The sequence below is a fragment of the Tupaia chinensis genome, unplaced genomic scaffold, assembly GCF_000334495.1.
Source record: "Tupaia chinensis unplaced genomic scaffold, TupChi_1.0 Scaffold000184_1, whole genome shotgun sequence".
Lineage (NCBI taxonomy): Eukaryota > Metazoa > Chordata > Mammalia > Scandentia > Tupaiidae > Tupaia > Tupaia belangeri.
In genome coordinates, this window is record NW_006159659.1 from 2,006,420 (window position 1) to 2,032,513 (window position 26,094).

Genomic DNA, 26,094 nt, shown 5'->3' on the forward strand with positions numbered 1-26,094 from the left:
GGAAATTAGCAAGTCATTTGTATATTTGAATATAAACTAAGTTGTACCATATAGGGAACCTTCTTACAGTTCAAACATTTGAATTTTACAAAAGAAACTCTCACTCTAATGAAATTCCTATATGACTCTAGTTTTCTGTAATTATGCTGGTGAGTGTGAAATTCAACATGTGATGCTAAATGTTAAACATTGATATAGCTAGAAATCTTTTACAGTAACTATAAAGTCATTTGTATTTTTCCATAAGAATATTGAGAGTCAGCATATCTCTAACTCTTTTTTTTTGGGGGGGGGGAGAGATTTTCACTATAGGGCGCGTGCGCTCGCCAGACAGACAGAGAGAGACATAGAGACAGAAAGTGAGAAATCATCCCCCCAAGGGGGATGGTCACGTCGCAATCCCTTCTCCTCCATTCTCCTCTCGGGATCTTGGGCACGCACACATATGTGCCCGCCATGAGTTTGAAGCCACCGGGTCCAGGACATGAACCACAGTCTACTACGTGGGAGTCCAGAGACATAGCCATTACGCTAACTGCTGGCTCCCCGTATCTCTAACTCTTTAGTAAAACTTTCTTTACAAAGGCAGTGCCATGTAATTTTATCAGGAGAGAAGAAAAGAAACACTTAATTATGGACATTTTTTAAAAAGCATAATGTTTCTATTTCCTTAGATTCTGAAGTTTTCCATTGCAAATGTTATATGAGTTTACTGGTCCAAAGTTTAATAACCAACAATTTCTAAATCAGCCAAGCTGGAATATGAATACTCATTACTCTGAGTTTGTCATTAAAATGGATGCTTGTGCTAATTTGTTTACATCCATGCTGTATTTCTTACAAACATGATTTTATTATTTTTACTAAATTAAATTCTACTTATGATGTAAAACAATATATTTTGAATACTAAAAGTAATTTGAATGTTGGAATATGCAGATGACTAAATAGGAATTTATGAGTGTCATCTATGATTTAATTGTTACAGATTAGAAAATAAAAGAGACAGTGAAAATGTCATTAAGGCAAGAGATCAGATTTATAACTAATTAAAAGTGAAAAAATAGTAATGACAAATAGTTGTTGAGATATGATTTTAAGTTCTTACAGACATCTCTTGACTTTTCTTTTTACCTTTCTTGGCACTTTGTTTGCTCAGGAAGTATTTTTGTTTGTCTTTAAATCAATTTGGTAGTGCCCCTCCAAAGCAACTCCTCCCTTGTCAGTGATGATAATGAGCAAATGATCTCAAATGTCAGGCTGGGATGCCAAGGAGGTTATTAATAAGGCATTAACATTTAAAAGTTATTGAGAGAGAAAAGGCAATATTGCAAATTTTTGGTACTATTATAAGCTCAGTAAAACAGAGTAAGAATATGTAAGAATATGTTTCCAGTTCTTAAACATACTTCATAAACAATGGTACAGCATGAGAGAAAATAATGTATTTAGATTTTTAGTAAAAGAACCATTCCTTTTCCTACTCTACCCCCAGGTTACTTCTCTCCCCAACACACACACACACACACACACACACACACACACGCACACAGCCACCTATTGTGATCTTGTCAAAAAGAATTTAAGAACCAGCCCCATGACCTGTTAAGGGAGCCACATCCCACATGGCCATGGCCAGCCATGATGCTTTCCCCCCCTGTCTGTCTATCTGATCCTCTCTATTTTTCTTTTTCTTATTCACAAGTTCCCGTGCCCTCTAGCAATTGAAAAACAAAAAGAATTTAGTATTTTACTCACTTTTTTCAAATCAATGCCTCCTTTTTCCTCTCATTTAGTCTCAAGTAATCCTACCAAAATCAAGATGGTCATACGTTGACAACATTTCATGAATTCACTATGACAATAAGAATAGGGTGGACTAGATCTATATGACAAATTTCACAAAGATCTATGTTACCATCAGCTTGAAAGGGGTGTATGTGCGTGTGTGTATTTAGATAAAATTTTCCAGAATTAGGAAGGCATGCAATTGATTGCTTCCTAAAGAGGTTGGGCAGGAAAAACACAATTTAAAAAGCATCAAAATTTACACTGATAAAATTAGCTGATCAGCAATTTAGGAAAAGGACATAAGTACAGAGTCCTTTGTTTCCTTTAAGTTCTGATGGAGTGAACATAATAACTGTATCTTCACAACTCCAGCTCCCTGGGTACACATATACTTATTGGTTACTCTACTGGAATATCCAGTTTGGAGAATTCTAGTCAAATGTAATGGACAAATGAAATACCTTAGACCATAGAAGTTGAATCAGTGTTCTCAGGGCAATTCACCACCCTGTCACTTAAGTGTATCAAGGTTCACCTAAGGTTAGAACTGCTTTTCTGAGTACTTACCAGGTAAGAAAGAGTAATCCTGATAGGTTTGGAAGGACCAACCAAGAACCTATTAGAAGAAATAGGAAAGGAAGCAATTTAGATAGAGTTGATCCTAATTTGCCTTTTCATTTTGAGAGACCATATACGGTCACTTATGAAGTGTTGTGGGACTCAGTTGTTCGCCAGATCAGCAGTTCTCATTACTGAGTTATTTCATGCTGATTACCATCCAGACTGACATTATCTATCTAATTATATCCTTTTAATTTAAATATGTAAGTTGGTGGTAGAAGTTGAAAATTATTATATTAAACCTGTATTATTAATATCTAAATAATTTGGGGGGGAGTTAAAAGAACTCTGTTTCCTGTAGTAGGTTCATGTCTCAGACTTAAGCTATATTACCTCTATAGCTATTTCAATCAGAATCGAGATTTTCAAAGAGATTATTTTAAAATAAATAATTATTCATCATAAAATAGCTGACAAAAGCAAATTAGTCGACCAATAGACTTCCATCCACCCACACTGATAAAAGAAAACCTTACCAGGAATGATTATTTTTACTAAAGTTGCCTCATTGGAGTTTAACATGACTCTTTCAATAACCTCAAAATAATATTGTCTACTGATTTTTTTTTTGAGAGGTTTATGCTATAGGGCACATGCACTCACCAGAAAGACAGAGAGAAACAGAGAGACAGAAAGTGAGAAATCACCCCCCAGGGGAGATGGCCACACCACAATCCCTTCTCCTCCATTCTCCTCTCAGGATCTTGGGCACACAAGCACACGCGCCCGGTGAGTTTAAGCTGTCGGGTCCGGGACTCAAACCGCGGTCAACTACGTGGGAGTTCAGCGACATAGCCATTATGCTAACTGCTAATCCCTCTACTGAAATATTTTAAATATGTATGAATAGAGATGAAGGTCAAATAATAAGACAAGTGGATAATTCTCAACTATAAACTTTTAAGACAAAGATGGGAAAGGGTTGTACAACTATATCATGAAGTCTTTGAAGTAAGACTACTCTTTTGGATATTTATCCCTAACATTTGATGAAAAAAACACATGCACACATGTGTGCACACACACACATAGACAACCTTTTAATCCTTACTGAACAGTATATATCTATAAAAAATTAATTCCTTAGCATAGCTCAATGGCACAGTCCATAGCAAACTGAACTGCAGTATTGGAAGCCATATGGTTGGCTGAGGGTTCAGATGCCCTGGTTGATCTGAAACCATGCATGGGATATTTGCAGGTATGCCCAAAATCCTGAAGAGCATGGAGGCCCAGGGAAAGGGGATCATAATATCATGAGACCCTGTTGAGATTCTCTCACTCTCTCTCTCTCTCTCTTTCACTCACTCATGTGCATTCCCACACTCTATCATGAATAAATAAGCTTTTTTTAAAAAATAATTTCTCCCATTTTCCACTTTAAAATCTGAATGGTGACATTTGTAAAGACAGTATAATTTGGGGACCAGCAGATAGTGTAATGGCTACGTTGCTGGACTCCCATGTAGTCAACCGCAGTTTGAGTCCCGGACCTGGTGGCTTAAGCTCAGGCCGGCGCATGTGCGTGCATGCCCAAGATCCTGAGAGGAGAATGGAGGAGAAGGGATCACAGCGTGGCCATCGCCCTGGGGTGTGATTTCTCACTTTCTGTCTCTCTGTCTCTCTGTCTCTGTCTTTCTGGCGAGTGCATGTGCACTATAGCAAAAACCTCTCCAAAAAGAAAGAAAGAAAGAAACAAAGAAAGAAAGAAACAAAGAAAGAAAGAAACAAAGAAAGAAAGAAACAAAGAAAGAAAGAAACAAAGAAAGAAAGAAACAAAGAAAGAAAGAAACAAAGAAAGAAAGAAACAAAGAAAGAAAGAAACAAAGAAAGAAAGAAACAAAGAAAGAAAGAAACAAAGAAAGAAAGAAAGAAAGAAAGAAAGAAAGAAAGAAAGAAAGACAGTATAATGTGTAAAAGTTCCATAGTACATATTTTCTGAACTATCTATAGAAACTTTATTGAAAATAAACCGATGGCAAATTGAATAAACTTATTAAGTACTTCAGTGATTATTACACATAAAAGACCTTAGTATTAAGTTCTTGGGAAAGTCATGACGTGTTTTTCTGCAAGTCAACCCACTAGTAGGTACATTGAGATGAAATACTCCTTTCATGAGGAAATACTCCATCTCCTGTGAATGATACATACAAGATGAAATTGTGATTTGACAATTAAGAGGAACATTTGGATTATCTGGCTACATTATTTCCTTATCTGTTTTGTCTGAGGCAGGGCTCGTCAACCTCTGTTTGGAATTTCTAATTAAAGAGCTTCCCACATGGTATAAACACAAACTGTATTAATTTTCACTACTAATCACTTTATTTTCAAAAAGAATACTTTATTGTGAGAATGTTGCTCCTTGTCCACAAAATAAATAAATAAATAAATAAAATAAAGGTTTTTCCAATTCCTTTCCCCTTATGGCACTAAATTAAAAATGAGTAAATTTTTTAAAAATAGATTTCTTGTCTCTTTTTTTTTTTTTTGAGAGGTTTTCGCTATAGGGTGTGTGCACTCGCCAGACAGACAGAGAGAGACATAGAGACAGAAAGCGAGAAATCACCCCCCAGGGGGGATGGTCACGCCGCAATCCCTTCTCCTCCATTCTCCTCTCGGGATCTTGGGCACGCACGCACACACGCCTGGCGTGAGTTTTAACCCACCGGGTCCGGGACACGAACCGCAGTCAACTACGTGGGAGTCCAATAGCATAACCATTACGCTAACTGCTGGTTCCCAGATTTCTTGTCTTTTTGAACTCGACCTTTTGCAAGAAAATAGGCATTCAAAATTTGGACAGCATATTATGCTCAAGCCACTATTAACAAATCCCTCTTTTGGTCTGATCATTCTGAAGGAGGGTATCAACTCACTGTTTCTAATCCTTACATTGTGAAAAGTAATTATCACTGTCACTTCATGGTGTTAGATATCCTTGCTTTTCAAAAAAGAAAAATATAAACACATACATTTAGAAGAAGGGGAGACTCCAGATAATAAGACTTTAAAAAAAAAAAAAAAAAGGACAAAACAATTATACTCGCCCAGGAGTTTTTCCTGTCTTACTGTTGATATGCTTGGATAGCTGCTGGTGGTGTCCTTCTTATCTTCCAGCAGTTTAAGACACCTAGTCTATGACTTTGCCCTTAAATTTGCCATCAAGCTTACTAAAAATGAAGCTAAATTCCCTTTTAGAACTCAGACAGAAGACTCTTCCTAAGTGCTCACATGGCTGAAAAAGTTTTTATTTATATTTTCAAGTATTTTCTTCTCATTTGTTAAGGAAAAGATTTTCTAAATCTATTTTTGCATTTAAACGTAGTCATTCTCTTGCAAATGCCTGTGCCTCCACCTATAATCCTCACCCATTTGATTGAAGGATCATCAACTATTTCTAGCAGGTACACTATTAGAAACTAGATTATATTTCTTAAACTTATATTTCCAGAATTTATGTTAGGTTGTCAGGAAAATCATGGCGTATTTGTCTGTTTTTCTGTGCAAAAATGTGTCATGACTTTCTTGACAACCCAATATTTCTGCTGATTGAGTAGCCCTTAGGAGGAAAATTTTTAAATTCACAAAGCAAAAGGTGAAAGGTGAAATGAACGTTTTCTACAAAATTGTGAATTCAATCTGTGTGCTAAAGAACTTGCATTGGAAATTGATCCACACTGGAATAAGTCATTCTATATAGAATGATGCAATGTGGCATTATATCTGAGTTCATCATTCAGTGTATAGTAACAGGGAAAGGAAATCTGTTTCTTCTGGTCCAGTTAATTTAGTGGCCTCACAATTAAAGGTTTCAGTGATGAAAATAAGGTTAATAAATATTTGTTAACTAAAATACCAAACAGAAATATGAACTGGTTTTATTTGGGGTAGCAGAGATATGTTGCTATTGTCTCCAAATTTTGTTGTTTACATCATTCAGTGTATAGTAACAGGGAAAGGAAATCTGTTTCTTCTGGTCCAGTTAATTTAGTGGCCTCACAATTAAAGGTTTCAGTGATGAAAATAAGGTTAATAAATATTTGTTAACTAAAATACCAAACAGAAATATGAACTGGTTTTATTTGGGGTAGCAGAGATATGTTGCTATTGTCTCCAAATTTTGTTGTTTAAAAGCTTGGAAATAGTGAAATTTATTTTAATAGGAGTAGGGAATAAGGTCAGCCTTTCATATTCGTAAGTTCTGTATCACACATTCAACCAATTATGGATTGAAAATACAGTATACAAAAATAAATAACAGTAGAGCAATTAAAAATAATACAAAATTTAAAATACAGTGTAACTATTCACATAAAATTTACCTTATATTAGATGTTGTAAGTAATTTTGAGATAACTGAAAGTATATGGGAGGATGTGCATAGGTTCTAGGCAAATAGTACATTTTACGTAAGAAACTTGAATATCCACAGGTTTTGGTGTGGGGGTGGAGTCCTGGAACCAATCCCCAATGGATATCAAGAGACCACTGCATATTTATAGTTACTATGTCAGCCAAAGTAAAATAAAATAATCAAAAACCATACAATTTATGTTTTGGTGCCTTTTTTAAAGAAATATTTGCCCTTGTATGAGATAGGAATATAATTCTTCTGAAACTATAATAAATAATTTTGACTGATATGAATATTTTGCTCATTTGAGTGAGGATAAATGAAGTCAGCTACAAAAAAGAAGGGTAGAAGTAGGTAATTAAACACAAAGAAAGAAAGCCTAACAAAAACACAAAAGAGAGAAAAGCAGAGTATTGAGAATCAAAATGGAACTTGAAAAAAGTTAAAGACATAAAAGTGAGATTCAGAGAAGTCAAACAAGTCTCATAGCATGGTATCTTGTGGGTTTGCTTTTGTGTTTTTGTTTTTTTCCTTTAATTTTTTTATTTCAATTTCTTTTATACATTCAATCACATGTTACTTAGCTTGCAAAGTGAATATCCCAACATGTGTACATTTCTCACCAGTCCAGTTGGAAGAGGGTGGGTGAAGGAGTAGAGTCTGAGGAAGGGCATTAAGGAGAAAAATAGAGAGGCAAGTCACTTATGGGACAAAAAATGGGTTATTATCTATTGAAGATAATTCTGAAGTATTATTGCTTTTGTGTTTTTAGAAATTTCATATAGATTAGCCATATCTCAGCAGCCCTTTATGCCCTTGCCTCTGACCCATCTGGCTCTCCAGTGCATTACTTTAGATTCATAAGGCACATACCAGACATAAAGTTCATTCAATGGAGTTGAGTCTAAGAGTATCTTTGTAGTTGTTCTTCTTGCTTCAAAAATAAATTTGAGGGACCAGCAGTTGGTGTAATGGCTGTGTCGCTGGACTCCCACATAGTCGACCACAGTTCTAGTCCTGGACTCCGGGCGCGTGTGCATGTGAGCTCAAGATCCCAAGGGGAGAATGGAGGAGAAGGGATTGCAGTGTGGCCACCCTCCCCCCACCAGGGAGGTGATTTCTCGCTTTCTGTCTCTCTATCTCTCTCTGTCTTCCTGGTGAGCTCACGTGCCCTATAGCAAAAAAATCTCAAAAAAAAAAAAAAGAAAAGAAAAGAAAAGAAAGAAAGAAAATAAAAACAAAATAAATAAATAATTTTGATGGGTCGGCAGGTGGCATGGTAGTTAAGGTGCTAGGCTCTCTCATGGCCAACTGCAGTTCAAGTACCAGACCTGGTGGCTTGCTTTCCCTTTTCTCTCTCTCTCTCTCTCTCTCTCTCTCTCTCTCTCTCATCAAATTAAAAATAATAATGATGAATAACATTAAATAAAGTAAGTCTCTAAAATAAATAAATAAATAAATTTGGTCTGTTTAACACTACACAAATGTATAGCTTTAAAGAATTCATTCAAGCAGTTTACCAAGGCCTCTTTAATTTTGCCATAACTTTTGTAAGCCAAGAAATTCCCACAAGATGCCTCAGCAAAAACCCTGAAATTGTATGAACCGTGTGATACAATGTAATAGTGGCGATGAGACTAAAATAAAATGCTATGTGAAGTCCCCAGCCTCAGGCCTCCTGACTTAGAAATTACTTGTATATGCAGTACAAAAATTGGCATCACCCTAACCAGCCCAATCCACTGGGTAGCCCATTCCAATGAGACTGGCCTAATGAAGGAGGTTTCAAACTACCGTAGGCACAAGAATCACCTGGGCTGCTTATTTAAAATGCACATTTCTGAGTTCCCTACCCAGAAGTCCTGATTCAGCAGAAGAGAAGTAGGAACCAGAAATCTGTTTAACAAGAACACCTCACACCAATTCCTGAGATTCTATAGCCTGTGGCACTGACCACTAGTAGTTGAAGAGATGCCCTCCCTAGGGAATTATCTTCTCTTAAGCTAATATACACAGACTGGTAACTAGCTGTAGCCATTTTGAAACAGCGATTCATGCCCACCATCCTGCACGGTAGTGACTAAGCTGAGGACATGGTCTTTGGGAGCAGAATTCAGCAGTCCTATGGAAACAGTGTTTCAAATGTAACTAAGCATGACATAAATAGCAGGGCTCTAATTCAGTTTAGCATGGGTTAAATGGGCAATGTACCAAATATTTGAACTGCATAGATACATTAATAACAGTTTAGATTTGGAAATTCCATTTGACCTATGAAACAAAATGGTAGAAGCTAGAGCTAGCACTACAGTATTCCAATATTATAAAAAATGAGGTGTTATCTTTTGTTTCATTTGACCTATATACAAATATTACTTAGTTCTCGGCCTCTTTTCTTCAAAAAAGTGTATGATGTGATAAACAAAAACTTATCTGCACTAATTTCTGAACAGGGCTGTAACTCATCTAGATATCAGTGTTATGGACAACACAGGCCTCTCCCATTTTCTAAGGAGGTAGTAATGGACATGCTCTTTTTATTCCCTCTTCCAGTTTGTTCCTTTTGCATGCAACTCAAAAGATACCACAAGATGTTGCAGATAAAAATCTATCCTAGGCTAGATATATATACATATCTATCTTTCTATATAGATATATATAGGTACGTGTCTATGTATGTATTATTTGTACCTGCTGACAATATTTGGATTCCTTAAGATCCAAGGTAAAATAAGTAAAACTGCAGTTTATTTCATTCCAAATTGTTCTTAGTTTCTCAGGTCATTCAGAAACTTCAGTCTCCTGCTTCTTAACTTGACCTTCATAAAGGTCACCTTCATAAATTTTACTCTGTTACTGCTCTTCATTTCTCTTCACTTTCTCTTATCCACCGTGTGGCTTCCTCATCAGAGCAATCCCACCGGGGCTGTCTCACTATCTTTTCAATTAAGACATAATAGCTTACTTCTCAGGGTAGTCAGCCTTCTGGTCAGAAGACCAGAAAAATCTTTCCTTATACTTTTTTTGACAGGAGGAATTTGAGGATCTTGTATAGACATACATTTTAATTTTCTTGAGAGACTGGTCATTTTACATGTGTATGGAGAATATTTTAAGATAAACTTTTTTAATTAAAATGACAGATGCATATATACAAGTCAAGTATAGAGGTGGGAAAAGATTTATTTAGACTGTGTGTTATTGTATATGTTAGGAAGATTGGCATTTCCAGGCAGCCAGGCTTAAAGCAAAAAAGTGTCCCATTTATGGCCAAGTAGACTTGCATGCCAACAGAGAGACATGGTATTAAAACCATATGCAATTCTAGCCACATTTTTCTATTTTCTCTTCCTGGGTATTGCATGATGGTATTTCTAATACAAATACTAATGTGCTTTGGAACTAATGGCACTCGCAGGTCTTTCATCATATTGTATCACTGCTTTATCATATTAGGCTAATACACTGCGAGAGTTGGTAGAACCTCTCCATGCCAAATCGGATCCACTTCTGTTGGCACTCAACCCATTGGACTCGCAGATTGATAAGCTAATGTTTAGAGAATTTAGATCGGAGAGAGTCGGCACGGCGCAGACTCAACATCAACCTCTTGCAAGCAACTAAAATGGCCTCGTCCTTGCTGTTTATAACAGAAAACAGACTTGTAAAAAGCTTAGATCATCAAGTGTTTTGGATTGGGGGCCTCCCCAAAGGGATATCAGAAGGGCAGGCCACTCTTAAGAAGAATGTGCGCTTTCTACATTGGGACTAGCATAAGATCAAAATCAATCAAGATGGAGCACAGTATCAGAAAACTGCTGTTTCTGTGAGAGAACAGAAGGGGAAAGGGTTTTGACTGGGGAAGGGCTCTGTGTGGTGACACCTCAGTTGTGTTCTCCTGACACCAGGAAAAGAGAGGGAACATCTCCAGTAACTAGAAAATCCTGGCTGTTTAATGGACTCTTCGATGGCCTCTTTAAGGCAAAGCAGAGGAAGCAAATTCTGTATTAAGTGTATTTTGCATTTTTAAAATTTGACGTGCTGTATTGTACTAAATTAAGTGTAATCTATTAAGGCAGGGTATACACAACCTGCTCTGAAACTTAATGTTTATTCTATTATAAAGTGTATTCAGGTGCAACACAGAGATGCTTTCAGTGACACTAATGAAGAAAATTCCTCATGCCAGGCTTTGTTAGATTCCTCAGCTAAAATCCTAACTTTCTCCTTATTTCTTGGCACTTGTATCCAAGTGGTGTTGCCTCTTAGGACAGGCATGAGCTATTCTTTTCTGTAAAATATTCCAAATCTACAGGCTATGGTTTTCATTTTTGAAAAAGTATTTTGTCTGGATGTTTTTCAAACTGGCTTCAAGTATTATTTAAAACTATGTAACTGGGTCCTCTGTGACTCAATATTGCTTATTTTTCTTCTGTAGTGGATGTGAAATTTCCTTTAGTTGGATAAGATACACTGTAATAATTTCAATGCTAATTAATGAATATTTCATACTGTGCAATGAACAGATAATTTAACATTGTATTTTGAAATGTTTTTTTTTCTTCCTGTCGCCGCAGTGTGTGGTATTGCATAATGTGAATACCTGTAAAAAGATAAATTACTTAAAAATAAAAATATTACCAATTGGTATCAGATCTTTTTAGATAGCTAAATAATTTGCTAAGTATGCGTGATAGTAAATATCTTTCTAAAGAGAAGTAAATCTATGCTTCTTTCTCACAAATGGAATTTGTGTTGTGAATAAAATCACATTGATCTGCCTTACAATTGCCTCTGTGCACTAGCCATTTTAATGTGTTTTTTTTTAAGTATATATAAATAATGATGGTTCTGGTATGTAGAAATCCATCAAAAAAGCTTTTTTTTGCATTTAATATTAATGGGATTGTCTTGGGTCATTCTCCCTGTTCTAGTCATAGTAAAAATTTTATGATCTGAAGAATTTTAGTTTTTTTCTCACTAAGGAATATGATGACTCTACATTAATTTTCAAGTATACTTATCTCCTAGGTTGGGTTTCAAACTGTCCCCTTATGAATTTCTGCTTCAGAGTCAGGTACCTTGACCTCCATGTCTCTACAGGTTAAATTTTCTAAATTCCATGGTTAAATCTAGACTCTGTCATTTATATTTATTATTGTCCTTCAAAGCCCCTTCTCATCTTTACATCAATAAATCAATGCTAAGGACACCAAGATTTTGCCATCTAAAGTATTAATCATAAAACTACTATAGTACCTTGATGAAAATTCAACCACTGTCATATTTGTATCATTAAAATACATAATTTGACAGGAATTACATGCTCAGAGAAAGAAGTATAGAATAAATTTCAGCTCTCTCTCTTTGTCACATATTTATGAAAGTAAGCTTTCATGTTTTTTTGGGGGGGTTTTGGGGGGGGGTTGTTGTTTTTTTGAGGTTTTTGCTAAAGGGAGCGTGCGCTCGCCAGACAGAGAGAGAGACAGAGAGACAGAGAGCGAGAAATCACCCCCCAGGGGAGATGGCCACGCCGCAATCCCTTCTCCTCTCGGGATCTTGGGTACGCACGCACACGCGCCCAGCATGAGTTTTAAGCCACGGGGTCTGGGATGCAAACCGCAGTCAACTACGTGGGAGTCCAGCAACATAGCCATTACACTAACTGCTGGTCCCAAGCTTTCATGTCTTAAAGAAGGAATTGACAGACACATACTGGGTCATATTTGATTTTGGTGAAGCACATTGTCATTCTTATAAGAATGGGCTTTACCTGTTCTTCAAAAACCTACTTAACAATGTTTGTGGAGACCTTCAAACTATCTGTTGAGAAAATCAAGTGTTTTCTTTTTTTTCCTAAAGTTGATTTTTCTTTCATCAAAGAAACTATTATGGAATAGTAATGCTTGGGTATTGTTATTTTGCCTAAAAGTATATAAATGAATTACTTCTAATTATGAAACTTGTAGTTGATTATAGATGGAGGATAAAAAGCCAGCTTTTAAAATCGTATACCTTTTTTTTTATCATGTAGCAAACTTCCCTCTCCCCCCAGTTTTATAATGCTAGGCATAGTTAACTAACTTATATAAAAGTATGGATTAAGAGAGCTCGTATTTAATTATAAAACAATTCAACTTATCATGTAGATCCCTGAATACTTAGTCATCTTTAGGATAAAACCAAAGACATTGAATCCATTAGAAGTTTGTCAACTTACATGTAAATAAGTAGTTCATTTTGGCATGCTAGTAAATTAGTATTCATAGATAATATTCTTGTGGTCTCAATGCAAATGTTAATTGCCCTTTGTGACAAGAATAGTATTCCACATACTTGATATCATTAGCCTGGAAGCCTTAAAGCACTCTGTGGTTGTACAAGAACAAATGCCTAACAAATTTGACTGGTGACTAATACTACTATGTCCAGCCTTCTTTCCCATTTGTGATTTAACCTTTCCCAACCTTCTGTGCTCATTACACAGCTGTGTTGTGGAAAGAACAACTGTTTCCACTAGGACATCATTGTCCAATTTTAAAAGAGCACAGTTCTCTTCCGAAATACGTATCAGAATTCATTACCCTTTGATGGCTTAGTTCTTCAAGAGCCCAATTGATACCCTTATTTGTTTTGTTTTCATTTTTTACTATCCTTCAACGTTGTCATTGCAGGGGCAGGGAAATTGGGAGGAGACCAAAGTGAAATTTTAGATTGCCAAGAATTCTCTACTCAATTTCTCTAAAAAAAAAAAAAAAACCATGGACAGTATTCCACAATAGACTGTTCTGATGATTACACAGTCACCTGATAGGGAACCCCCTTTGGACTACTTAGTGTATAAAGTAGAGAAAACCATCACTCCATTTGAATGTGTTGGGTGCATGAGACACAGTGCCAGGCAGAAGACTGGGAAATGCAGACATCATCGAGATGCAGTTCAATCACCGGAAAGGCACAATCTAATCTAGTTCGCTGAAGGAGAATACACAAGGATCTACTGAGGTACAGGAAGAAAAAAATATTAGAATTTTTCCTCAGATTATGTAACTCATCTTTTGGGATATCTTTTCTGTTTATGTTTTATAGCATCTATTTATTATCATAGAGTAACACATGTATATAAGTTATCAAAAACAGAAACATTTTAACTGGTAAGGATACACCAAGTTTATAAACCACTGAGCCCAAATTTAAGGAAATATTTCAACCAAGTTTTGGTATTTAAGAAATGTATTGTCATCTACTAATAAGCAGTTTGTAAGAGATTTCAACAAACTAGTTTTTTTCACTAGCTAATATTTGATTTGAGTTTTTCTTTACCACTTACTACCTGGTGACCAGACCACATGCAACCTGAAAGAACCAAATGGTGAACTGTAGCAATGTCAATGTTCACTGTACTTCTAGATTCACAGTATTTCATAGTAGAGCAGAATATAAATGAGACCATAAAGAGAATCTTCTTTCACCCTTGCCAAGTATGTGACAGCCAGAAATGACCCTGCCTTGGCACAGAATACAATTCATCAATAACTTAATTATGATCCTCAAATCTATTAGCTGCTGAAATTTTATATAGGAAAGGGAATTTTATATGTGCACTATTCTTTAATAAAATTGGAATTAAAAAGTATGTAATCTGACACAGGACTAATTTACATGTCATAAATGTAAATGTAATGGGGGGGATTTATTCCTGCATAGGTCCAGATTTCCTGACTAAATTGCATAAAGATTAAAATTTCATTATAGCAGTAATATACTTCCTCATCGAATCAGAGAGGTCCTAATATGTGTCCTGTGATTTGAATGTGGGCTTCTACACTTCGCCAGTTTTCAGAAAACATTCATTCAAATCATAAAAGAGCTGGTTTTCAGCCAGTGTTCCCATGGGTGAACTGGCACGTTGAAACAAAGGCATTCAGGAAGCAGACCTCACCAAGTGCTTGCCTCGTCTTCCAAAGCAAGCCTCTTCTAAAAGAAGAAAAGCAAGGGTTGAAAAAGAAAGAGAAGCCTGAAGAGAAGTGAGAAGGAGACGAAGAAGAGGGCAAAAAGAGAAGAAAATAAAGGTGCTTTCATACTTTCAGTTGCAACAGTAGCCCCAATTGACTTAACTGGCATTCATCTGAGAAAAATCAAGGAACCCAATTGAAAATTATAAAAGAAAATAAAGGTCTGTTTTTGTCTTGAATGTTGAGTTCTGTGTTGTTTTGACTGTTGAGCACAGTGAATCAGATTTATAATGTGACTCTGCCCCTAATCCCCTCCTTTCTAAATAAAGGGACTCTTTGTCTAGTCTTAAAATGTTAATAATCGGTGGTATTTTGTGGTAGCCCAGCATCTCAGTCCCTCATCCTTACTCATCCCACTACTGTCTTGTGCAGTGTTGCATATGTGTACAATGTGTACGGGTTTGGGGTTGGGGGGCATACTTATCTGATAGGAGCCACACTATCCCATTACTATACTTGGAAATGTTTCTGTGTTCTGTCTCATTGTGATTCCTTGTTCAAATGTGCTGCCCAGAGAGAAATCCATACTCAATTCTTCTTACAGCTGTCAAGCCAGATTCTTTGTAGAATTATGTTGTCTTTTGATTGAATACTTTTCTCCCCTACAATGACAAGAAGAGGTGGGGGGGGGGACTTTCAGTTTTTATTTTTTAACAACGATGTATATAACTTTTTATATTAAACTTATCCTTCTTAAAGTAAAACTCTATTGATTTTTTTTAAAAAATCAATCATCTGTCCCAGTATTCCTAGCTTCAAGAATGGTGGGAGTGGGGAGCAAACTTGGTCACAGTATTTTTTAAACAAAATATATACACCCTGCAGTGTTAGGTAACATGGAGGAAGGTTCTCTTAGAATAAAAATTTTCTACATAAAAATACTTGAGTCTCCCTTAAATCCTAAATTTATAATCTGAATCCCTTTTTTCCCCTCAGCTTCTTTCTAGAACTGAAAATGTAATAACACATTAAGCCACCTGATAACTACTATAATTCACATCTGTTAGGCCTCCCATTTGTACCCCACCTTCTGCTCTATGAATTACATCTGGCTTTAGCTACAGTCTGGTCTTGAGGCACAAAGAATAACTATTAAATAATTCCTCAGGGTCCTTTCCTGGCCTATGATTTTATGAAATGAAATTATGCTGTTCAAATGTGTCCTTGTTTTTATAGCTCTATTTAGTTACTCTAAATGATCATATGATTTTTTGCCTTTGTCATTCCAAACCATTCTTGGTTAAAATTCCCCATCTTGCTTCCATCTTGCTCTTAACCCATAAAGCAGTTCCTCCTCTTTATAGCCTTTCATCTACTCATCCCTCAAAATCTGCTAGATGTTAAAAACATTTAAGGGTGAGCCAACAGAATTAAAAAGCTGTTATTTAACAGGATTTTTGTATTTTTAGATTATAGTTTTGATTTAGTGCACTTAGAAATATGGTTAGGATGTTTAAATTTATTATAGAGGACTTAGTGATAGCTTGTGCTGATGATAACAAGGAATTTTCTAATGGAAGGGCTCATTCGTCATGCCTACCATTAGATGCTAACCTCAGTAGCAAAGCTGGAAAGTTGAATATGGTATCTTAATAAAGTTTCTTTTTAATCCTAAAGGTGATCTCTTCAAGTTAAAGTACTATATGCCTTGGGCCTTTTTAGCAGTTTTAGGTATATTTCTTTGTTTGTTTATTTGTTTTTTTAATTTAGAATGCTGCATTTTAAGTGACTCTCAAATGCATTATCACCCACTTGTTAAATATATAGTTCAAATAGTTACTGGAAAAAAAAACAGTATATAAATTGTTATTGCCCAATTGAAATTCTAGCTCTACCACATACAAAGGTGTGACCTTGAACAAAGTACTTACCTGCTACAAAATGAAAATCAAATAGTTCTACTCTTAGTATTGTTGTAAGGATTAAATGCGATCATAAATGTTAAGCATTTACCCAATTCCCTGGAACATCTAAATGTTGGCTAGTAGTATTAACAATTAGGAAACCTTTTCTTCAACAATTAGAAAACTTAAAAATATTCACATAAACTATAGTGGAATGGATAATATTCCGTATTTACTCATGGGACCAATATAATTAGTATTCCTAAATATGACTCTGGCTATCTATTAAAAGAAATATGATATAGCCCTATTGCAATCTACCACTCTAAGAAAAATTAGTTCATCTTGGTTTTTCATTATTAAGAAATATATGACATGACAACAGTATTCAAGCAATTAAAAAGCAAGATGGGAGTTTTATAGATTCAGCTAGATCTAACATCCTTATCCAAATCAGTCTCTCATTTTTTTCTCAAAAATTTTGATTGGAGTATTTTCCCCCCGGGTCTTACAAATGCTAGATACTTAGTATGTGCCAGATTTCGCCTTAAATTTACATATAAACATACCCCCCTATTTTATTATTATAATTAAAACATTGTTACTGATTATAATTTATGATCAGCTACTATATTTATAATGTACCAGGCATTACTGTAGCCATCATAATCTATGGCACAGTTGGAAGATTTTTATCATCAAATGTATTCCAATGAATGTCATTCCACCTTATGAAGTCTGGAAAAATGTGAAAATCACTCAGTATTGCTAAACCAGGAAAGCTCTATTAGTCAGCACTTCTATGCTTATCAGTATAATAATAAGGGATATTCATGTTTTAAAATATTAAATTATATGCAGGATTTTCTCCATGTTGTAGACATTTTATACTCTAATTCTTTGAACTTAATGAACTCAAGATATATATGGTGATTTGCTATCAAGAGACTATATGGTTAATCAAAGAATCCTAGAATTTGATCATTCTAAAACAATTAGCTACCTGTAGCAAATCTTACCCAGTTTAACTAGAAGCTGTGGGTTTTTCGTTGTTCTTGTTTTTTAATATAATAGTGTTTCCCAGTCATTTGTTATCCTGTTTTCCAGATACTTTTGATTTTTTTAGTAGATTTTCAGAGTGTCAAATAACTTTATTACACTGGATTCACTTCTTTCCCTCTCCTCTCTCTCTCTCTCTCTCTCTCTCTCTCTCTCTCTCTCTTATTTTGGGCCTTGCAGGTGAAAGTAGGGAAGAAAATTTAGGAGACTCACTGCAAGATTTATACAGGGCACTGGAGCAAGCCAGTCTGTCACCACTAGGAGAACATCGCATTTCAACCAAGATGGAATACAAGCTATCATTTATAAAAAGATGTAATGATCCTGTAATGAATGAAAAACTACACAGACTGAGAATTCTCAAAAGCACTTTAAAGGTAAGCTATGAAATGGAAGAAGAAAATCCTTCGAAGAGATTCATTCTTGAACTGAAAAGTAGATTATCAGATACTATAGGTTAAGAAATATAAATGGTGGGGTTTTGATAATGGCACGACTTCATTCTGTGAGACTGGTCCACACAGAAAGGTTCCTAGTTCATATGCATTTAAAGACCTTCCTGAGTACACCAGGCATATACCTGGCCATGCCTATGGTCCTGGGCTGGCCAAGACTTGGGGTGGCAGAGTCTACCCTGTTTGGGATGCTGTCTCTGCCTCTCACTCATTTAAATAAAAATTATTTTTAAAAATGTTTTAAAGAAATATAAAATGGAGGGTTGAGAAGAGAAAGAGGGAAACAGGAAGAGCTTGAAACGGAGCTGTTCCTATGTCAGTGGTAAAAAGGAGATGATTTTAACTTTTCATTAATGTCTCAAAGCACTGACTAAAAGTTAGAGACCTAATTCTAGGAGAAAACAGGATATAATTAAATTTTTTCCCCAAAATGCAGGACTAGTGTTATTCCTCAGTTTTTCAATTTCCTAAGATAAATATACTGTGTCGCAGAATTATTAGCATTATTAAAAGAACACAGCATGCCTGCAGAATGCAATAGTGGGTGCTAAAAGGGTTTGAGATCATTTCGTGACTATTCCTTACATGAACTATAGCGCATTTGGAGTAAAGCCACAGTGATTCATGTTCCATGTAGAGATTTTATAATTATTCTGTTTACACTATCAGCTCCCAAGTCACATGTTCCTTTCCTATTATACATTTCTGTGAGTTGCTTACATTGTCTCCAGTCTTCTTATTATGCCACCCCCAGATTGGGGAGGAGATGGGGAAGCGAGAGGCCGGAAGTTGAAGAAAGAGGCAGATAAGTGCACCCCCTCACTGTGATTGTGGGGAGAAAGGGAAGGGTGGAGGAGTGGACCCATCACACAGGCCCTGCACCCTAGAAAACTTAAAAACCAAAAAAAACCACCATACAGAGTATGTGATACAGTAATTTCAGAAGTCAAAAGGTCAAAGGGTTCCTTTTGGGAAATACTTCAGAACCATGGCATGCTGCTGAGATTTTGTAATTCTGAAATATAGGAGAATACCAAAGAAATCAAGTAAAGGAGAAAGTGAATTATTTGAAAAAAATTTCAGGTAGTAAACAGTCAGGTTTTCAGGGTCAATTAGCTTTTACTTGGTATTCATGAAACTATTACTGCAAACCCATGGGAAAACATAATGGACTTTTGGTAACCAAGATCAGCATTTTAAAGAGAGTTATAATATTCATAATTCTAGTAGCCAGCCCTACTCCAAAGATATCCTCATTCACCCTTTCCTCCCCTCCAATTCCAAACTGCCTGGTTTAGAAGGGAGACAGGCATTTTGAAGCAAGTCAGGTTCACATAGCTTATAGACCTAATCCTCTCCCCCTCTCTCAGCTCCTTTCCCCTATCTTTTATGTTGTGCAAATTCCCCCAAAATATCTTCTTCCACTCAAAAGAGAATATGAACTGCTGTTAATCTCAGTTCAATAACTATTAATGAATCACCAGGTACATGATGTTGTTCTCAGCTCTCTGGGATAAAGAAAGATAGCCAGAAAAAAAGTCACTGAAGAAATATCCCTCGTTGGTTAAAAATTAACTACAGAACCCTCTACTTTGGGGCATGGAAAATTAATAAGGAATGAAATTTATTCAGGAAGGACAATTAACAAGTAACTCTAGGTATGTCTAGTTCCTATAATTTTTTAAAGTTTACTTTTTATTTATTCTATGAGTAGTAGAGATAGAGAGCAAGAAAGACAGAAAGAGAGAGAGAACCCCAAACAGGGTCTTGATACCATGATCCACCCACAGCCTCAGCCAGCCCAGGCTTAGGGTCAAGTGTGTGCCCAGCATACTCACGGATGTCTCCAGATGTGAACCCAAACCCTTGCATGGGGGTCAGCCTTGCAATTTTACCACTGTACCACCATCTGGGTCCTCCTGGAATTTTTTTTTTTTTGGAGAGATTTTTCACTGTAGGGCGCGTGCGCTCGCCAGACAGACAGAGAGAGACATAGAGACAGAAAGCGAGAAATCACCCCCCAGGGGGGATGGTCACGCTGCAATCCCTTCTCCTCCATTCTCCTCTCGGGATCTTGGGCACGCACGCACACGCGCCCGGCGTGAGTTTTAAGCCACCAGGTCCGGGACACGAACCGCAGTCGACTACGTGGGAGTCCAGCGACATAGCCATTACGCTAACTGCTGGTTCCCGGTCCTCCTGGAAGTTTAACAAGCCTCCTCAGCACAGGAAAAACACAAAACCTTCAGTCTTAGCCTTGTTCTATATTCTGTATGACCACAGAGACCTAAACGACATATTGCTATCTCTCTCCCAAATATGGCTGGCATAGAGGTATGACTTCTTAGTTCCCTCAGAATATTTCAGAGACTTCCTTAACCCTTCTGTGGGTCCATAAAAGGCAAGACTATGCTTCTCAGGCTATATTAACTGTTTCTCTATCTCACCTTCTACCTAGGAGATTATCTTCTCCCATAGTTGATAGATGTACCTTAGTGAGTTATACCAAAACAAAGCTTAGTCTTCATCTGAGACCTGACCTCTAACCTGGAGAGAGACCCATTCTCCATTGCAGGTCCCCATTGCTAGAGGAAAGAAGCCATGACATTCACACAGCAAGAATTATGTAATTCTCTCTCATTCATGCATGAGAAACTTCCTAGATAGCAGGAGAGGTAGGACAGATGCAAATGTAACTGAAGAGATAGACTGTGATAAGTCTACTCAGTGGCAGTGATGCAGTAATATAGGGACATAAATGAGGAAGGAAACCTTTTTTCCAAGTATTTAAGGAGGATTTCAAAAAATGAGAGATTTTTGAACTGGATCTTTTTTTAAAAGAGAAATTTTCACTAATAGGGCATGTGCACTATCCAGAGAAACAGAAAGCGAGAACTCCCCCCCCCGGGGGGGGGGGCACACCACAATCCTTTCTCCTCCATTCTCCTCTAGGGATTTTGGGTATGCATGCACACACGCCCAGCATGAGTTTTCAGCTGCTGGGTCCAGGATTCGAACTGCAGTTGACTACAGTAATGTAACCATTATGCCATCTACTGGTCCCTGAACTGGATCTTAAAGACTGAGGAAGCTTTCCATAGGCAGAGATGAGCAACAAGCTAGGACAAGAGAAAAATGAATTCATACAAAGTGGCCAATATCAGTCATACCTAGGGGGTGGAAGAAAGTACACCAGGATTTGAGTCTCAGTAGCTGAGTGTGAATATATGAAAACTGTATCTTATGGGCTTAATGTCTTACCTATTAACTTTTTATTGTAAACTTTCATAAAAGTTTGTCTTCATCTTAACTGTTGAATCTCTTTGCTTTTCAGGCCAGAGAAGGGGAAGTAGCCATTATTGATAAAGTCCTAGACAATCCAGACTTGACATCTAAAGAATTCCAACAATGGAAGCAGATGTACCTCGACCTTTTTATGGATATCTGTCAAAACAGCATCTCAAATGACCCATTAAGTATTTCTTCTGAAGTAGATGTAATCACTTCCTCTCTAACACACACTCATTCATACATTGAAACGCATGTGTAAGTGTATTCTGCCTTCAGGCCGTCTAGTACCCACTGGTACTTTGAACAAGTATATAAGGTAGTTTTTATATCAATGTGTGGGACACTTGACAAGCTATACTTCAATGTTACCAAACTATATGAAACAAACCATATATAACCACAATACCACTGTCTTTAATGAGCATTTGTATATTTTATATGCAATCAGTGCTCAGCTTATGTTTACCATGTGCAGAATCAACTGTCTTTAATGACCAGAAATTAACTTTTGCAAACAATTCTGAATATAGGTGGTCTTCAAGTAATAAAACCACAAAAAGGCAGTTTTCTATCTAAGGTCATCTTTTCTCCCTTTAAGTTAATTTTATATAAATAAGACTTCAAAGTAAATCACATTTTTTCAGGTGCAGACATCCTTGTGGGTGGGAAAGAATTTAAACCTTTTTTATATTTATTAAAATGTTCTAAGAATTTTCTTAAACATTGCACAAAGTTTAATGCTGTAGTTTTATTTTTGTGAAATGTAGATGTGCATACAAGAGTTAAGCAAAATAGAAGAACATAAGAAAAGTTCAGGTATCTAATATTCGTCTTAATAGTCTATTAACTTGTGAAAGCTGGTTAATGGAAATACTATTCCAAATCTTTGAGAACACTTAATGGTGTATCAGGGCAAAGCTTTGTAAGATGTTTTTGTAACTAAGACCAAAATTGAAGATAGAGCTGCTTTATTTTCTTGGTTTAAATCTTCCTTTATTTTTGTAGTGATGAAATGCTGATTGTGTACAGAAGAATTTGAGAATGGATTTTTTTAAAACAGACTTAACTCACCAAGAAAGGCAGCTAACAGCCATAAATTTCAGCCCAAACTCAGCTCATGTTTTTAAACTCCAACTTTTAAAAAATGGCGAGGTGTAAACTGAAAAGAATCAACCTTCCAGTTTCTAATTTTCCCCCTAGTCCATTCATTTAACTTATTTAACTTTCATAATTATACTTCAGGTAGAGAAGTAAAATATGTTTCAATACAGGCTAATATGCATTAAAATATATAAAACAATGTTGAAAAATAAAAATGTACTTCTCGCCTAAGGAGCAAGAGGGTGATGGTCACTCAGAGATGTCACACTAAATTATTTGAGAGAGACAATTTAGAGGTTTTTTCTAGCTTTATGAATTATTCTACGGAGTGGATGAAGTCTATGAAAAAGTCCTCTTCACATATTTCCATTTATAAGCGTCTCGTTTTTTGAAAGTGATCACAGCATGAAAATGACTGTGCTGCTTTTTAGTGTCTGGCTGCATAACGTACAAGTCACAATTTGCTGTTTTTTCAGGAGGAAAGGACCCTCCTTTATTATTCTGTATCCTAAAATCTACTTCTAATCAGCTTTATACTGTTGCCTGTACAGCTCAGTGAATGTACTTACATCTTTAAGAGTTCAGATATATGCCAGTGACTATTTTTGCTGTAGAGGAGAAAGTAAAAACTCCACAGCGGGGATCTTTTTCTTTGCTTTTGAAACCACCATTGAATCACTATCGTTTTGCAGACTTTGCACAACTGTACAGGAGAGTGGCCTTTCTACAGCACATTTTCAGTAATCCTATATTTAATCAAAATGGATAAGAAATCATGTATTAATGTTTGTATGGAATTTTGGGTCCAGTGTAATTTTTTTATCATTTAAAAAAAAAACCCTATTTGTAAAAACATTTATTTACTGCATGGATATTGACGCACATTAAATTTGTGGGATTTTGTAATATGTAAAACAAAACAAAACAAACAAACAAAAAAAACCTCTTGTCCTAAAATGAAGTGTGCTTGTTACAGGTGTTTAGACTTATTGATGTTTACTAGACCAAATGTGTATGTTCACTTAAAAATATCTGTACCTGATGGATGTGTTGTGTATACACTGGCCAAGTTGTGGCCTATAAACAGCAAGCTGTTGATGGGAAGACTAGCTCTGTTGCTACTAAGCAGCTTGTACTTTTGTAAAGTCAGCTCTGTTGTTTTAAATGGTAAAAATTAAACTAATGAATTTTACAAGACTCGTGGCTAGCCTAGCATGAAAGAGACCTTTTAACATTATATATCTGTACATTTTATCGCATTAGTTTCAAATCTAGGAGAGAGGCAGCACTGTAAACTGACGTCAAATAAATTCAGCTCTTAATCCTTATAAAGCACCTACTTTATTCATGCAAAGTCCTTACTGCATTTGTCTGTGACCTAATCACACAGTCACCACCCTCACCCCAGTTACAAGTTCTGACTTTGCTGCCTCAATGGTGGCACATGCCAGAAACAGCACCTGTTTGGTGTATATTAGTAGCTTCTCTGAGACACTGAAAAACCAAGCTGGTTTCCCCTTTACCTGACGGAGACCTTAAAACTTCACCTTTCCTTTCTCTGTGATTCTTTTGGGGAAGTGGGAGGAACAACCAAAAACAAGGTGTTTGTCATAAATATAACTTAGAGCATGTCTGCAGAGGGAACAGTTAAAGAGAATGAAAGAAATAGGTTTGGTTTGGTTTAGACATTCCACTGTTACTGTGACTAAGGGTTGCTGAAATACCTATGTCTTAAACCCAATGAACTCCCTAAAGCCAGGGCAGAAGCAGACTACAGGTGGAAATGGGCAACAGAAAAAAAGGAAGCAAAGACACTTTCTCAAAAGTGAGAAGTTGTTTAGAGATTTGTTTATCCTTCTCAGTTCCATATTTATGTCAAACCTCCAGAGCAGAACTATAACCCTACCTCTGGGTCATAAAATCATAGTTCTCCCTACAATGATTTCATCCTGTTGATCCCAGGCACTTTCCCCTCACTGTTCAGATAATGTCATCTTCTCTATTTATTACAGCCTTTATTTGCCAACAATTTTCTGTGTTTTGTATATAACTTCTTGTGATACATTTTTAGGCTCCTTTTTGGAGGGGGGTTGGCATGAAAGTAATCACTGAGCACCTAGAGAAACACTAACTATAAGAAAGAAAATAAAGTGATATTTTATTTTCAAAAGTTCGTCTTTAGCCTAGCATAAATCTTCCTAAAACTCATCAGTTCACTGAAGTTCATTGGTATTATTTGACCCTGTCTCCCATTCTCAGCTCAAGGGGAAATGTTCCTCTTTAGCCAAGGCCTTGTTTGCCTCTTTAAGCTAAGGAACATACTCTGCTTCCAGAGTCTCCATCTTAGGGGAAGCCCACCTGTTGCTTTGCAAGTCTGGTCAAGCATGAGTTTTTCTCCTGAACTAACCCTTTCAGCCTAGCACTAAGTCTAGCGCCTCTTGGGCCTCTTCCTCCCTTGGCTCATCCGCACCTTTGGCTAGCTGCAGCACTGCACACTGCAGGCCGCTCCAAGCCCAGGGCAGCGAGCAGCCAATGTCCTCCCAGCGGTCTAGATCGAGGTCATAGCCCACCACGTTACGCGTAGGCACTTGCGGGCGTCATAGCCCACCACGTTACGCGTAGGCACTTGGCGTGAGTCCCGCCACTTGAGGCCTCCCAGCAGCAGGGCTGTCTCCTCCACCACTGCCAGCCCATAGCAGAAGCGGTCGTAGGGGAGCGGCCGCAACCGAGTCCACTGGTCAGTGCCAGGGTCATAGCGCTCAATCTCAGAAAAGGGCTCATAACGCCCCAGAAAGGCGAACACCGCCCCACGCAGCACTGCCATGTGATGCCCAAAGCGGGCTGTACCCATGGGTGCTCTCTTGCTCCATGCTTGCTCCCCAGGGCCCAGAGTATATAAGTCCCGGAGGCTGCTTGCGCCACCCTCGCCTGTCCCCGCCTTGCCTCCAGAGATGTATACAACGCCGTGATCACTGACGGCCCCCGCGTGGCCGTGCAGCGCCCGTGGCAAGGCCCTGGCCATTGTCCAGCGGTCCCGGCGCAGGTCGTACATCTCCACCGAGTTCAGTGCCTCACCACCCTTGCCCAGGCCCCCGACGGCCAAGAGACTCTCCCCCCCCAAGCCACACCAGAAATCGGCCCGCGCCTCCCGCATGGCGGGCACGGATGTCCAAGCATGGAAGCGTGGGTCGTAACGGTGCACTTGGGCTGTGACTGCCCTCGGCCCATCAGCCTGCGAAGACGAGGCACTGCCTGAAGGGCTCTCCCCGCCCAGGACAAACAGAAAGTTGCCCGCAGTGCACACGCTGTGTCCGAGGAGCGGTGCAGGTAGCCGTGTGAGGTTGCGCCAGCGGTGGTTATACACATCGAAGGCCACCACATCCTGGGTGAGCTCCCATTCCTCCTCCTCCTCCTCCTCCTCCTCCTCCTCGTCCTCCTCCAACTCATCCTCTTCCTCCTGACGCTCCACCGCTGCCCCCTGGCCTCTGACTGCCCCTCCAGGGGCCACGACCTCCTCAGTCACAGCCTCCCGTGCCCTGGGGCCGCCCCCCAAAAAG

At 37.6% G+C, this 26,094-nt stretch overlaps 2 protein-coding genes across 2 annotated transcripts in view; one reads left to right on the forward strand and one right to left on the reverse strand.

Moving 5' to 3' along the window:
• CNKSR2 (connector enhancer of kinase suppressor of Ras 2) overlaps positions 1-23,470 on the forward strand; it is a 299,161-nt gene extending 275,691 nt beyond the window's left edge. The window contains exons 22-23 of the mRNA XM_006146681.2: positions 17,871-18,067; positions 21,480-23,470. Coding sequence (XP_006146743.1) covers positions 17,871-18,067; positions 21,480-21,695 — 413 coding nt within the window. The 3' untranslated portion in view covers positions 21,696-23,470. The remainder of the gene's footprint in view (positions 1-17,870; positions 18,068-21,479) is intronic.
• A 115-nt stretch (positions 23,471-23,585) lies between these two features.
• Positions 23,586-26,094, reverse strand: part of KLHL34 (kelch like family member 34) — a 3,683-nt gene continuing 1,174 nt past the window's right edge. The window contains 3 exon segments of the mRNA XM_027771113.1: positions 23,586-25,129; positions 25,168-26,091; positions 26,093-26,094. The exon segment at positions 26,093-26,094 is cut by the window's right edge and continues 523 nt beyond it. Of these exon segments, the coding sequence (XP_027626914.1) occupies positions 24,949-25,129; positions 25,168-26,091; positions 26,093-26,094 (1,107 nt within the window). The 3' untranslated portion in view covers positions 23,586-24,948.